General features: G+C 50.2%; 5 protein-coding genes across 5 annotated transcripts; 3 read left to right on the top strand and 2 right to left on the bottom strand.

Moving 5' to 3' along the window:
• Positions 1-409: 409 nt before the first annotated feature.
• On the bottom strand, positions 410-2131 carry BGZ61DRAFT_454336 (uncharacterized protein). Its single transcript, XM_046246204.1, has 5 exons — positions 2032-2131; positions 1869-1923; positions 1273-1800; positions 867-1190; positions 410-785 (listed from the first exon to the last, which is right to left on the bottom strand). Exons 1-5 carry the CDS (start codon positions 2066-2068, stop codon positions 710-712), a joined length of 1020 nt encoding a protein of 339 aa, XP_046102720.1. The 5' UTR covers positions 2069-2131; the 3' UTR covers positions 410-709.
• A 1513-nt stretch (positions 2132-3644) lies between these two features.
• On the top strand, positions 3645-4903 carry BGZ61DRAFT_533879 (uncharacterized protein; the record flags this gene model as incomplete). Its single annotated transcript, XM_046254066.1, has 2 exons — positions 3645-3932; positions 3998-4903. 2 exons carry the CDS (start codon positions 3645-3647, stop codon positions 4901-4903), a joined length of 1194 nt encoding a protein of 397 aa, XP_046102719.1.
• A 2013-nt stretch (positions 4904-6916) lies between these two features.
• On the top strand, positions 6917-8095 carry BGZ61DRAFT_479440 (uncharacterized protein; the record flags this gene model as incomplete). Its single annotated transcript, XM_046249104.1, has 4 exons — positions 6917-6988; positions 7049-7503; positions 7593-7728; positions 8069-8095. The coding sequence occupies 4 exons, from the start codon at positions 6917-6919 to the stop codon at positions 8093-8095; spliced, it is 690 nt and encodes a 229-aa protein (XP_046102718.1).
• A 570-nt stretch (positions 8096-8665) lies between these two features.
• BGZ61DRAFT_392981 (fungal-specific transcription factor domain-containing protein) lies at positions 8666-10751 on the bottom strand. The gene is made up of 2 exons (XM_046242861.1): positions 10734-10751; positions 8666-10611 (listed from the first exon to the last, which is right to left on the bottom strand). Exon 2 carries the CDS (start codon positions 10500-10502, stop codon positions 8685-8687), a length of 1818 nt encoding a protein of 605 aa, XP_046102717.1. The 5' UTR covers positions 10503-10611; positions 10734-10751; the 3' UTR covers positions 8666-8684.
• Positions 10752-13328: 2577 nt separating this feature from the next.
• BGZ61DRAFT_495044 (uncharacterized protein) lies at positions 13329-15149 on the top strand (the record flags this gene model as incomplete). Its single annotated transcript, XM_046250830.1, has 4 exons — positions 13329-13345; positions 13400-13482; positions 13535-14173; positions 14224-15149. The coding sequence occupies 4 exons, from the start codon at positions 13329-13331 to the stop codon at positions 15147-15149; spliced, it is 1665 nt and encodes a 554-aa protein (XP_046102716.1).
• Between the last annotated feature and the right edge of the window lie 269 nt (positions 15150-15418).

Below are 15418 nucleotides of genomic sequence, written 5' to 3'. Positions count from 1 at the left end.
CAGATTAAGACGTATTTTGGCTCAAGGACGTTTGAACCGATCCGAAGGCGGTGCAGCAAACGCCGGTTGGAAAGTCTCGAACACAACCACGCCAGCATTTGAAGGAATCCCACATAATACCATTGCTCCCTGCTCTTTCCCTCCCTTCGAAACCGCTCGAGATATCTTCTGCACCATCCGCTTGCAACTCAAGAGGTGACTGGAACGGAGAGCTAGGCAAATTATTTTCCCCAACGTTCAACCTCTCTGAGCGTATAGATCGTGGGGCCATGTTCTTAGTCACTTGTTTTAGGCTACAGCATGATGTACACTGTAGAACGTCATTGGAGCATGGGATAATAACTATAGAACAGATAGCGAGAGAAGCTTGCGGAGTCATTGCAAAGTAGAAATACAGAAACACAAGTCTATAGCATTAAATAATGTCCCTATTCATAATTGTCCTCCATATCGAACGTAAAGTTCCCCGCTTGTAAATGGTTTTTATCGGTGCCCTACCCAGACGCCGCTAGGCTGTAGTGATTCGATTCTCTTATCCCACAAAAAATTGTAGCATTTGAGCCCAATGGTCGTGTTTTCGATACTGGAACTCTTCCCTGGCATACAATGAAACATGCCACGATGTCTTATCCATGCCACCCACATCAGACTTTCCGAAACCTTGCACATTCTCCTGTGTGCCGAAACCTATTTAACCTACCTAGTCAGGCTACACCGCACCTTTAAGCATTACGGATTCAAATACCATGGTCTCGAAGACCTCGTGCTTGACTACCGCTCCAAAACTATGTCATATCAGCCAAATGATTCAAGGTTTGCAATGGGATAATTAGGTGCCCAAGACGTCTTGTGTTGTGTTGACATACCCGTGACAGCTCACTGCGTCGCGCAACCTCTCAGCCAGAATCATCAGGGATTTGAGTTGCAGTCCAGCGAAAACCGGCCGCTTTCGAAGGCTATTCCACGCTTGGATTGGAGTCATTTCTCCATCTGAGGCGACCTCCGGGGTAAGAGCTAAAAGCCGTTCTAGTATTTCTGCCGGTGTGTCTTGGAATGACGGAGGGCTTTGGATATGACGAGGTGTTGGACAGAGATAGTGCAATTGCGACGTGGCGGTTAACGCATGTCCAGACGGCTCTTGCGGTTGTTTTGGGTCGCCATGAACATGGCCCAGGCAAGGTTCTTCAATTCTGCAACCGTCAGTGAGAGTTCTTGTGATCCGGTCTCCTGCTCGTCGGTCGGATATCTCGTGTTGGAAAGTCAGTGACTTACTTCAAGACAAATTCCATCCCAACTGTAATCTGATCCACATCGCAGACTCTTATGCCAGCGCTCGGCGGTGTTTGGAGGTCTTGGCTGAATTGAGGCCACTCATCCACTTCACCGCCATTCGATGTCTGATGTTGCGGCGCTCTCTGAGGCTCTAGGACCTCATAGTCGTTGAGTGACTCGGGCGAGGCCAACTGCTGCACCGAGGTGGTGTAATCGCCCCGGCCTAGTTGAGGAGGAGCGCGGTTCGATCTCGCGTCATATCTCACCTCATGATCACCAGTGTGGATGTTGTCCGGCGGCAGGATGAAAGATTTTTGTTGGAGGCGATTGGTATCCTGGTAAACGGGAATGTTGATGCACGAGTCATCTGGAATATCGATGCCATTCTGCGCAAGAATCTGTAGAAGGGCTTGGACAGTATTGCTCAGCTCCTCGTTCTTGAGCATCAGATGGACCGTATGCGTTTTTGAGGCGGCAAGATCATCTTCAAGGCCCTTTGCATATCTGCTTTTACGTTTGCGATACGACCTGTTGGTCTAGTGTCAAATTTACAACCTCGAGATACGATTGCGATGAGCGAATTGAGATTTTCTTACTGCTGGGCCTGTCGCAATTGAGCGCGTCGCTTCTCTGCAGGATCCTCCTTCGGCGCTGATATCACACACAGTCAACGGGCGTGCCACGTATGGTTTAGTTGCAAGCTTCGCGACGAAGACTTGGCCCACTGGGAATGAGGAAGCTCTGGCGTCACTAGCTTACCTGCGGGATTGAAAATGCGGAAGATGGGAGGCGCCATCGCGATATAGCGGGAAATGGCGGGAGGTGGAAAGCCAGGGGATGGAAGGTCGGTCGTTTGCGGTTCACAGGCAATCAAGATCGAACCGCAAGGGAAAGGCGAGGAGCAATGTTAACCGGGGATTCTCACGGGATCACATTCCGCGCCACCAGGGCGATGAGACCACATAAGCGCTAGGTTGTGAGTTTCCCCGCTCCGCCGCTTCCCCCTTGAATGGTGATGCCAAATCGTGGCGACTTCGCTAGGCCTAAAGCGTCTACGCAGGTTCAGTGACTGTTTCAGCGCCGTAGATTGCTTCTGTTCACGTTTCGAACATCCCAGGTCCCAGTGGGGCTGTATGTTCTGGCTACTTCCGGTGGCTGGGCAGACTTCAAGCTGCTTGTGCCAGTCGACTATGCTGCGGATCATTCAGCTACCCAATGGGAAGGTATTCAGGTTTCAAGCGCGGGACAAATGTCATCTAGACGTTAACCGAGAACTTAATTACCTTGCCGGCTTGCCGGACCTGACTAGACGCCCTCCTTGCAGAATTGGCCTATCAAGCAGCCTGAACGAGATTGTTCTTTGCGCATCTCGTGTGTAATTGGCCATTTACCCAAGGCCGGAACAGACGGGTATTGAATCCTTATTTATAATCGACACATTGATCGGGCGAGCTGAGCCGAGGATTGCCATTGGAGTGCGGGGAGAAAAGAAGAAACAATCATAGGCGTTTAGAGAGACCAAGTGGCACATTCAGCATGAACCGTGAGAGAAGGTCGTTAAAATAAAAACCTGAAGGATGCGAAGCAAGTGATCGCAAAAATGCATGTACCGTCAAATGTCTGCAAGAGGCACACCGATTGCTGTCTCAGTCTCGCCTCACAACATAATACTCCTGCTGTATACGGCTAAAATCGAGCTCATCTCCCATCTGATCCAAGGGGCTATTGCCATAGTTAATTGTACTTTTTGAACCCAGCCTCGGTACCAAAACGCTCTTGTACGTATCAACAGGTCACATTAGGGAAAATTGCTATGCTCAACAATCTGTGCGGATGAAACAGTGCCGGCCAGGGCGGCCTTGACCAGCGCCAATCCTGGCGGCTCCTCCGTTGTAGCAGGGACTTATCCTAAATAGGAAATTCTGATTACGCGCGAAAACAGGCGAGTTCGTACAGATCCACACGTCCCATTTATATCCTTGTAATTGGCTGTGTTGACATCATCGCTTCCAAGCCTCTGCGTCCAAAAGAGGAAATTCTGATTACCAGAAATCTGGTCGTCAAGATGGAGGCTTATACATTATTCCCTCGACAATCAGCTTACTAGCAGACCATACTCACCCGAAGCTTGATGCCGAGAAGCAACAGAGACGACTTGTTAAGTATAAAGACCCTTTGTAGCTTCGAAGGAGAGTTTCTGCCACCCAACTCTCACCTTCAGTCTACCATTCACTCACCATTCACCCACATCTTTCAATCCTTGGCAAACTTACTTGTTATTCTCATTGCTGTCTCACATCTCTCTCCCACCCACACATCACCTAATTTGGCACAACTCTCACCTCTTTGTACTCATACTTACATCTGCCAAGATGCGTGTCTCTGCCTCTTTCATCTTATCGGCGTTGCTCGTCCAGGAGGGCGCAGCGCGACCGTCGCGGTACCAGCCCCCGCCGCAACCCAAGAAATCGATCTATATCATGTCCAATGAGCCGGCGAATAGCGTCATCGCTGTGCCAATTGGCATGGACGGCAAACTCTACGGTGGTACTTGTACGGCAACGGGCGGAATGGGTGCCACCACGATTGACGGAGCAACCCACATGCCCCCTCTATCAGATGGTCTGGTTTCTCAGTCCTGTCTGACTGTAGCTGGTCACGTAAGTAATTTTCATTTGCGAAGTGGAGATTTCAGCACATGGAGAGATTACTAACTCGTTTTCAGAAACTGTTTGCAGTAAATGCCGGCTCCAATACTGTTTCCATGCTGTCGATTGATTCGAATGATGCCACGAAATTGAAGATGGTTGGCAAGCCAGTGGCAGTCCCGGGACAGTTCCCCAACACCGTCGCGGCATCGCGAAAGCACAAAATTGTTTGTGTTGGCACTACCGGTGCAGTTGCCGGAATATCATGCAGCTCGTTTACCAAGCATGCTGTGGGAACCATGGATGCTCTCCGACCATTTGACCTGAAGCAGACGACCCCACCGATGGGACCTACCAACACTGTCTCTGAGGTGTTCTTCTCTGAAGACGAGAACACGCTATATGCAACGGTCAAGGGCGATCCGGCCACGAAGAAGATGGGATTCCTCGTTTCCTACGCCGTCAAGACGACCAGCAAAGGGCCCGTTGTCAGCCACAAAGGCACGTTTTCTTCCCCGACAGGCACTGCGGTGCTCTTCGGCTCGTCGCCCATTCGGGGTTCAAGCAACCTCTTCGTTACCGATGCCTCATTCGGCGGTGCTGTGCTCTCTTTCAACTCTGCTGGGGTGGCAAGCGTCAAGGGGAAGAGTACTGTCGCCGGCCAGAAGGCTACCTGCTGGGCTACCATCTCCCCGGCGACCAACACCGCCTTCGTGACCGATGTGGCCGTTAACAGACTTGTTGAGATGTCTCTGAACGACGCATCCATCATCGCCGAGATTGATCTCAGCGCTAACGGCGACCCTGGTATGATTGACCTCAAGGCAACTGGAAAGTATGTTTACGCCCTGGCCCCTGGTGTTGGCAAGACACACCCGGCCGTGACAGTGGTCGACGCGATGAAGAAAGTCCAGGTACAGCACTTTGACCTCAAAGGCTTGGGTGCTAGCAACAGGGCGCAGGGAATGGCTCTCTTTGTCTGAGCAAGACTTCTGAAGTGGACTTACCTGGAGGAGACGGTGATATAGTTGGAGTGAAAGATCCTGGTAAAATTGGTATATCATCCTGGCAGTAGGATGGACTGCTTTGTCCAGATGGCTCTTGAGATTGTACAAAAAACTTTACTTTCAGTATCGTGCTGGAAGTTTATTTCGCTAGTTAATTATATACAATCGGCTCTTATCAAGCCGTGTAGTACATACCTTTATGAAAGTCACTGTTGAAGTTTACGTGTCTGACCCTCGTGGTGATTTATCTTGGGTATGCCTTCACCGAGCACCAACAACTAAGGCCAGGCATAGCAGTGTGTAGTCCGAGGTTATACTAAAGCTCAAACTTGCTGCCTCTACTAGTATTGAAGTTAATCAAGAGGTTAGGGTGCCCTAGTACACACATACCCAGAGGGGAGACTAGAAGCTCAACAGTAAAAAGAAAAACGAAGAATAGTATCAATAATATTTGAAGCCAATATCTGCCGTAAACGTTGCGTAGCTGCCACTTTCCCTACAGGAAAGCGCGACATCGAGTTCCCAACAAAAAGTATCTCACTCTTTTTGTGGCCAGTCTTCAGTCCCTACATAAAGGACTAGCTGATCGAGGCAGCAGGCATGTCATGGCCCCAACTACAGGTGTACGAGCGGCGGGCTTGAAACCCCCTACATTGCAATGTTAGATGGTGTGATGTGATTTGGGGAATTCAGCAAGGAGATGTACGGATAAGGCGGAGGGGAAAAGGGTGCGTACCGTTTAGGCGTGATATGGGTAAGAGGATACATGTGAGCTGAGGACCATGTTAGCGTCTTGAATTCGTGACGTCTATGTCGTCGATATCGCCCGGATAATGCTTCTCCTTGTTGATTGGAGCTGATGCGCACAAATCTGTGTCGAGGCGTTGTGACAGGTCATTGAATCATGATGATACCATATGATGGTATATTGTTGAGGCCAAAGGGGTTTGATTCAAGGCTACAGCTGGTGTCGACGCTCATTCAGACAAAGACTCACCGCAAAGAGTTGACTGATTCAGCACTTGGTTCTGCTGATGCATGTACGTGTACACACTTGCAATGCCGGAGAGCCGAAGACGTCTGAATCACGTCGATGTTCAGCATCACATGCTCGGCGATATATCAAAGAATCAGTGCTCCGCCTTCAAATCATGGCGGTGACTCTTGCTTGCCGGAAACACAGCCATCGCCGCATCGTTACACGCAACCCATCCATGGACTCGGCGGCCTCCGTAGTCGGGTAGCAACGAGAAGAACGGGAAACGTAGCTTTGACTGTATGATCAATTGCACCAGCATCACTGTCGGATTATTGTGCGACTGCTTACTCCGAGTCTCTGAGTCACTCACTGCAGCATCCCAACCGCGACGACTCACGCTCTTTACAGCGTACTTGATTCACGCGTTTGGTTGTTTGCCACACCTCTGTCGGCTATCGCACTCCTTTCGGGCTCGACGACCGCGGTCACGAGCCAACATGCATGTTCTATGTTACAGCAGCTCGAGTGCGAGTGACACGATGAACCGCAACGGGGGATGAAAAACATCTAGATCGGGAGAGGAGGGAGACTAAAGAAAGGAGAAAGGGATGAGAGTGAGAGCAGAATGAGAGGCGAGAGTGAGGCTTGCGTCTCATTTCATGTCCCAACGTCCACAATGAGTCGTCACTCTGCTCTCAGCTGCTGCAGAGCTGCGTTGAGAGGCCGTGCAGGTCTCACATGGCCCGAACGGCTCGCATCGCTCGTCGTACCGTCTCCACGTCGTACCGATTGCAAGGCTTACTCCATAATCTACCAAGCCAAGGGGATCGGTGGCCTCACACCCCACACAGATATGTCCCTTACCACTGCTCACCTCTCGGCTCTCGCCGAACTGATCCGTATAAAGCCCCCTCCCCGTTTGCCTTCCCATCTATGTGAGACACTAGGTTCTTCTTTTGATCTATGAAACATCTGTGTCTCTGGACACTACCCCCTGCCTCACTCTCGTCATGGCTCGTTCAACTCCATCGGTCGATGACTCTGCGTCTATAATGCTTGTCCTCAGGGGTATTTCGAGAATGGTAAGCCAGGTCATGTCTGTCCTACTCGCAACGTTGCAGAAATAATTGTCAATGTCTTAGCCTGAGAACAAGTTTTATTGTTGTCGTTGGATACACTCCGACAGCAATCGTGTGTCCAAGTACGGTCAAGTCATCCTGGAGCTGGTATTCTTTACAGAACCCTCTCACGACAGCCTGCCGCTTTTGACAGCATTGCCCCACGCGAACCGCAATTTCAACCATTGCACCAATTATCCCGGCGACATGACTGTTGTGCATCTGCACATCCCCTTGGATCAGAGTACCTTTGCTGCACCATCTTCTAACGATAATTCCGTCGACTGGCTCGTGGGTGTCACTGGTGTCACCATATTTGACACCAACACCGTTCACCAGCCTCTACCGTATCCTTTCCATTTGAGTTGTTCAAATGATTGCCCCGATGACTGTCACGCCAAATGTCCGGCCAATTGCCACTCTCAACGCAGCGCTGGTTGCCGCGCTGGGTACCACGCTCATTGGCAGCCTACGCACAAGTAAGTCATTCTCTGCGCACTTCGCATTTGATCATACATCATTCATTCCTCGCCCTTGGCTGTATTACTTAAAGACTGATTGAATATAGGGACATACCTCGGCTTAAAGCACTTGACTGTCATTGGGATGAGAAGTTGCGGTGGTTTCCTGGTTCAGGCCGAAGGGTTCAAGAACGTCAAGATGTTTATAGGCCTCGAGATTTTTATAAAGTGTTAAATGAGTTTGTAGGTATTACTTGCGCCGTCTTGCTTCATATATATATTACATCAAGGTTGAATTGCTCATCATACTAACGGGTTCACCAACAGGGTCGCTGGCTTTGTCGTCAGGGCGTTTTGGATAGACAAAACTTGGGGTATATATGGCCGAACCTTGGCGAATACCACCTTCCAACTAGTGATTGGAAAAGTGGTATCCCGTCTGGTTACAAAACTTATGATCCCAAGCCCAACGCATTTAATGTGAATTGGCTACGGGATGGCTCTGAAGCACCAGATCTTAGAGACGCTCGATTTCGCTCTTTACATATGGGATGAGAATACGATAAACTACTCATTTATATAGTTGGTTCACTCAATTACTTATTTATAAAGGCTACGTCGCTGTTGCTGCATTGGATTAGAAACCTTAGTCTGAGTAAACTGTTGACCTTTGAATAGACTGGGTATGTATTCTGTATTGTTGATTCTATTGTTGGTGTTTCTTTTTTATTGTTGAGCTTCTAGTCCCCCCTCTGGGTATGTGTGTACTAGGACACCCTAACCTCTTGATAAAGGCTACGTCAATTTCTTGATAAAAGAAATTGAGACTTTATTTAAGAAGTTCGCAATGTAATAAATGCACTGAAATTGTTTAACCCTTTTTCTTTTTAGAAAGATATAGGAGAAAGAGAGATTCCGGGCCTGGTCGGCCGGCCTGGTCACTCGAGCCCCAAGTTAGGGACTCCAGCGTCATCTCCTTGACCCCGGGAGCCGTCAGGCCAGGCGAAGGGCAAATGCACAACTACAAACCTGGAAAAGGCTGGCGTTGGTAACGGTAGTACAAACTCTATTTGACAACACAGTAGTTATATGGCGAGCAGGGCGAAACCGTAGAAGGCCAAAAGTCTCAACAAAAGGTTTAGAAGCATGTAGGTCTGGGACTGCCGAATGGAATTTGACACTTTATATTATGCTCTTATCTAACACATCTGGTTAAAGGCATCCAGCAACTCAATATCCTTGCTGGTGTCCACCATGTCCTCCAAGACAGCACTCCAATCGATATCCTCGAAATCTTGTGGGTGCTCGAGGCCTTGTGGGCATAACTGTTGACCGTCCGCGCAAGGGTCTGGCATCGTCCATCCTGCATTATAAGCCAAGCTCCCGGTCTCTGATCCTGTCAAATCCTGAGCAGCTGGATCGATTAACCAAAGGGGTTCATTGTCTGAAGCTGGCGGGACAGTGAAGATGTTGTCCTCAGTTGAGCCTGATGAACCAGCTGGGCTGGTGTTGAAGGATTTAGATGCTGTAACGCCCTGCTGGATTGACACCGGAAGAGGATTGCTGTGGACGCCCAGCGTGCGCATCGCTGTATCTAGCAAGACGGTCGCCCAATCGGCAGAATCGTAGATGTATCGGAGCTTCTCTAGAACCCGCATGCATTCGTAGAAGCAGCGCTTGCCATTGTCGCGCAAATCCTCGGTCAAGTTCTTCATATCTTGAACGTTGACGACCATGGCAAAGAGCATCACGGTGACTCCGGTGGTTGGGAGATATTTGTCGAGGCGAAGCTCATGAAGCTCGGTGGCCATTTTGGTCACATTCAGGGCTGCCATTCGAACTCGTAGTAGGGATAGCTCCCGCATTTGACCTTGTGCTGTCGATGTATGGGTTTCAGGGAGAAGTAGGTTAGGCCTGTGTAGCGCTGAGATTGTCGTGTAGTATAGCATGTGCAGCAACGTGCGGTGAAGAGCGATGGGTTCTCTCCCATTCGTTGCATCAAGGGTCGTCAATGGTTGGTACTGACATTCCGAGGACAAAGATTCCGCCCAAGTGGATAGCTGAGTGTCCAACATCATTACGCTCTCAGAGTTCTCCAACCCCGTCTTAGGGCACAATTTCATGGTGCTCTCGACGGTATTTTGGCCCATTTCCTTATGTCGTACAACAGGGGGATACTGAGCCGCGAGCATGCTGCCAATGCAGATACAGAGCTTGGCCTTGGCGATGCAAAGGGCCGCCAACTCTTGCTGTACAGCGATGTCTCGCAGACAAACACCTTCAGCTGGAAGAATAGTGATATCGTTTGGCAACAGCTCAATATCGAAATCGGATAGCTGGAGCATCGGAACTTCGCATTCTTGAGCTTGGATCCGACTTGGCTGGCGCATTCCCAAGGCAATCAAGTGGTCGCGCATGACGCAGCACCACCATATCCGTCGTCTTAATTTCTGTTGGCGAGGATACTCTCCCAAAGTAGAGGGATCTCGGTGCAATCCAATGGTTTGAGCCACAGAAATGGCGATTCCTGCCCAATGCCACATGTCCTTGCTGTCGTCGAGTCCTTTTTGCCAATATGTCATCAGCAGGAGGCTCTGGACCACGACGAGGCGGTCTGATTCGGAGTCAAACTCGTAGAGTAGCTTTGTCTTCTGAAAGAGAGCTTGTCTCGCAGACTTCCTGTCTGAGTAGCCAGCGTTGTAGAGATGGTCGACATCGACAAACGCTGCGGCGGTGAACATTACAGCTTGGAACAACAAGAGGCTCGTCTGGCCAAAATTCTGGTCGCAAGCATTGATGACTGCTATGAAATTGTGCATGTCCAACAGTGGCATGTAAGGGTGGACGTAGTTGGTGTAGGCATGAAGGAGGGCATTCCGTAGTGGGAGGGGAGGAAGAGTCAAAGCTCCTTTGTCGTAGAGATAGGTGATGTCTTCTCCAGCTATTCGTGGAGAGAGAGGCTGTATGAAGGCAGGGAGGTTACCAGTAGAGGGTGTGTTGGGAAACGGGGTAGTCATACGCCAACCAATTCCGATGTCCTTTTCGATGGCCGTTTGGGACACAATAGCAGGCTCCGGTTCAGCCTTTATGTGCTCTGTGAGCTTTGAATCAGGCGAGACGACATTCCTTAAATTCATGATATAATTAGCATGCTATCTTGCACCAGATCACGCCTGTGGTGTGGACTTGAAGGCAAACCCCCTTCATGAGGGTCCAGTGACGGAATTTCAGGGAACAAAATAACTCACTTGGATTGAGTGCCTTTTTTCAAGATGCACTCGGTGTTATCCCACCGACATCTAGCGCATGGAGCACCTTCCATCTTGTTGCAACGCAGCCTGCGAGCCCGGCAGCGCAGGCAGGCAGCGACAGCTCGGCGCCTTGAGCCATTGCGCTGCGGTAATTCTGTTCTCGGCAGGGTGAAGGGTGAAGATATGTCTTTGGTTTTTGTGTGTGTGCGCGCATTGGCTGTCAATTTGGGGCCGCTCAAATATTCCCTTCCTGCTTCAATGGAAGCGGAGAGATAGTTGCGGACTGAGGCGGGTGAGCCGACATGAGGGACTAGGTATGGGTGTGGGGTGATGGGACGCCGGGTCTGGGTCGTCATTTTGAATGTGAGAATGGTCGCCCAGTCGGGGGAATTCTATGTGGGAGTAGTAATGTTTCCCAATAATGAGAACAAATACAGATGTCGGGTTAAGATAAAATATTCCTATTGATGATCGTCGTTGATGTGGTGAAGCGGTGTGGCAAAACCTCCGGATGTAACGGGGCTACGGGGGCGTTGCCAGGCTTAATATGTGCCACTCAGGGAACAAGATGCAGCACAATGAGGCGATTTCAATCCAGCAAGCTGCATAAAGTAGGGGAGCGGGAAATAGCGCCTCCCCTAAGTCAGCCTCCGCGGAGCAACTCGCGTCTCCTTTTCCTCTGGTGCGTGTCCGTCGGATGATTTCCCTTCGTGTGGCGTCCGTCGGATGTTCCGGTGGAAAACCTGCGACGCGACGCAGTACGGATGCTCGGGGTTCTCGGCGACCGCGAGGAGGCAGTGCGGCGTATTAAACTAGGCCACGTTGGGGTGCAACGTTTCAATTTTCCAGGGCCTTGAAGTTAGCTGGCTGGAGACGCCTCGTAAATGTCACTGTGTTTACGGTGTACTCCGAGCTGGCATCTATTAATTTTCAACTTCCTCTCTTACGTGACCTCTTTGTGCTACACAAAAGCCTGTGATGGCTGTACTTTTAGCGGTTTTAACAATGAACATCCCCTACTTGCAATCTACAGAGCGTATCTAGAATTGATGCCAGTGTGGACACGGTCGAGATTAAGATGGGTAGACCACCCATGGAACCCCACGATTCGGCTAATTTCCCCATTTCCTCCCTCTACATTCGCCCATAGAAGTACTAGGCTCCGTCTAGACTTGTATATAGGAAAGAAGAAGACGTAGTCCCTGGATGTTTTAGATCCTGAGCGCTAGGATTAAAACCATCAAACTTACGCCTTCACACTATAATCAAGCATCGCCTTTGCATATTGTTAGGCCCTCGAGGAAGTCCAACGGTATATGCTCCACAAAATCCGGCAATCCCCCTTTGACGACTGGCGGGCGCCTCGAAAGACAGTAGATCTGAGCCCATCTTTTAATAGCCCAAGGAGTCATGTCGCGTGGGGAATTTGCATGGTTGGGCACTGCCTCCAGCCACAAAAAGGGATTTCTGAGCTGGTGCAGCTGGGATGTGCCGTAAAGAAATGCCACCGGAGATTGTAACTCGACCCCATGGGGATTCCGTATGCCGCTAGACGACGGCCACCGGCCCAAATTCTCAAAAGCCGGTGGCTGCACGAAACCGGGCCGGTCAAAGCCACCGGAGATTTGAAACGCTCCCCGGCAGCCCGAAAGTCCGAAGGCTTTTTCAGCTCACCGGTTGAGTATTTCGTATATTGGGAGAGCCTGGAATTGTGTAAATTATGGTGTGCAAGCATTGACGCGTGGCAGCTTGGTTAAAAGCTGGCATCAATGTTCTTTCCGCTTCATCCTTCGACTAGGTGCTGAGATTGTCGCGAGAATTTCTGCAGACGATGATTAATTGAGCCATTCGGTCTTATGGGCGGCATGTCTTTTCATCCCACTCTTTCTATGCGCTCATTCACTCCTCCCTTCAAAAGAAGGGCGTTGAGACACTTGATGCCACCTCGTTGAGGCGAAGATTCCGGACACTCCTGGCCCCTGTTGGTGGCTGGGACGACTCGTCCCAATGACATTCACCGATCTACACATTTCTCACTGGATTTTAGCGGACTTCGTTAGTGGCCAAGTCGCCTGATTCAGCGCGCTGGAAATAGGTTATACCCATCAACCCCAGAGTCTCCATGGCGCTACTGCATGCACCACAATGCTCAACCAGAACACGCAGTCGTGCGATTCAAACAAGGGCCGCCCGAACACTGATAAGTGAATATATCTCTTCATTGATGGCTGGAGGATATTTAAGCGTCTATAAAAGGGAATCCGGTTCTCAGGCACAGTGGTCATGAGAGTGAAGAGTTGAGTTGTCCTGAAATGCCGGCGTCTGCAGAGTCGAAAGAAGTGGGGCGACCGACGAGCCTCGGTACTCGGCATCCTTGAAGCCCTCAACAAGCAAATCTGTCCTATGAAGGTCCATGAATGGTTGGTGTTGTGGATTGACCCCATCAAGTCTGGGGTAAAGACACTGGGGTATGGGTATTCCCCGCGTTTGAGGGGGGTATATATGGTACTCTGGATGATGGTATCCTCAGATGAGCCATCTGCGTATGCCTCGCTGAATTGTTCTACTGACTCTGTATCAAACATCGACAAGATGCCTACGAAATCTAGGTACAGTACCGCTTCCAAGGTTCAGATAATTGCCGCCTCGCTAACAGGATCTAGCTTTCCCGACATCCACATCCCTGACATTGATATCTGGGATTTGTTGTTTGAGAGAACCGATCGACCATTCCCCGACAGCAAAGGTGAGTTGTTACTTGTCTCCTCCCTGAACAAAGGTTAGCTAACGACAAATAGTTGTTCTCCGAGATGCTGAGACGCAGCGCGCGTACACTTTTGCTCAAGTGAAGAAAACATCCATCAACTTTGGCAAGACGTTGAAGTCGATATGGCAATGGAAACGAGGCGATGTCTTGGCGACCTTTACCCCAAACTGCATCGACGTTCCTTCCATCGTCTGGGGAACTCACTGGGCGGGTGGAGTAGTGTCCCCAGCGAATCCGGCCTACACGGCTGACGAGCTCGCGTTCCAGTTGAAAGACTCGCAAGCCAGAGTCTTGGTGACGCAGTTCGAATTTCTGGAAGTAGCGTGCGCAGCGGCAAAGATTGCCGGTATTCCAAAGGACCGCATCGTGCTAGTTGGGGATGCCAAGGACGAGAAGAAATCGTTCTTGCACTTCAAGGAGCTGTGGGTGACGCAGGGGGACTCACGACATCAACGAACACTCTCAAAGGCCCCCAAAACTGACCTCTCGTTTTTGGCATACAGTAGTGGTACTACTGGCCTTCCCAAAGGAGTTATGCTGTCGCATACAAACATCGTCTCCAATATTCTAATGCTCAACTCTACTGAAGGCCAAAACTTGACCTGGAGTGGCGGTTTCAACAATTCTGGCGACCGGATGTTGGCATTCCTCCCCTTCTATCACATATATGGTACGTCGAAACTTCATGTTTCAAGATGATAGTCACTGATTTCGAGACAGGTTTGGTATGTCTTATGCATCTCTCCATGTACACTGGTTTTGAACTGGTTGTCATGCCAAAGTTCGAGCTAGACAAGTTTTGTTCCTATGTGCAGACGATGAAGATCACCATTGCACCTGTTGTCCCCCCAGTCCTGCTCTTACTCGGAAAGCATCCGATCGTGGAAAACTACGACCTAAGCTCACTACGAATGTTGAGCTCTGGGGCGGCTCCATTGACAAAGGAGCTTGTCGACACTGTTTACCAGAGGATCAAGGTGCCTGTCAAGCAAGGGTACGGCCTCTCTGAGACTTCTCCAGCAACTCACGTCCAGATGTGGGATCAATGGCAAAGCACCATCGGTTCTGTAGGGCCATTGCTTCCAAACATGGTAGCCAAGTACATGTCTTCCGACGAAAAAGAAGTTCCGGCTGGACAGACTGGCGAGCTTTGGCTGAAAGGTCCCAATATCTTCCTGGGGTATCTCAACAACCCTGCCGGGACAAAGAATGCCCTCACGGAAGATGGCTACTTCAGGACTGGAGATGTTGGGCACCAGGACGAGAACGGGGACTTCTACATCACCGACCGTATCAAGGAGTTGATCAAGTACAAGGGCTTCCAAGTCGCGCCAGCTGAGCTTGAAGGGCTCCTTCTCAGCCATCACGATATTGACGACGTGGCAGTCATTGGGGTCTACGACAAGGCGCGTGCTACCGAGGTTCCAAGGGCATACATTGTGCCAAGACGAGGAGTTGAAGCGACACCGGAGACTGCAAATAGCATTGTTCAATGGTTGAGTGCTAGAGTCGCGGCTCACAAGCAATTGAGGGGCGGCGTTAGATTCGTCGACGTGGTGCCTAAAAGCGCTGCTGGCAAGATTTTGAGGCGTGTTTTGGTAGACAAGGCTAAGCAAGAGGCGGAGACTATCCAGTCTAAGTTGTAGAGAATGGCTTCGTTAAGAAATAGCCCTCTATCAGAAATTGAACGTGTTGTCCCAGATCCACATTTGTGTTGCGCCATCCAGTGAAAGTTCCATGTCCCCAAAACTTGGATATCCCGGAGATGCCGCTGAGTCCACAGACCCGCGAGCGATGTCGGAGGTTTGCCACTCGTCTTGATGCTGCGTTCGGCCTTGCAGAGGTGGCTGTGGTGGATTGGATCTCATTCTTCCATCTCGAAACACTGCAAGACATCAGATTGGTCACGTTAACA

The sequence above is a fragment of the Ilyonectria robusta genome (genome assembly GCF_021365365.1).
Source record: "Ilyonectria robusta strain PMI_751 chromosome Unknown BGZ61scaffold_13, whole genome shotgun sequence".
Taxonomy (NCBI): domain Eukaryota; kingdom Fungi; phylum Ascomycota; class Sordariomycetes; order Hypocreales; family Nectriaceae; genus Ilyonectria; species Ilyonectria robusta.
The sequence above is the reverse complement of the archived record's forward strand: the minus strand, read 5'-3'. Positions and strand labels throughout refer to the sequence as shown.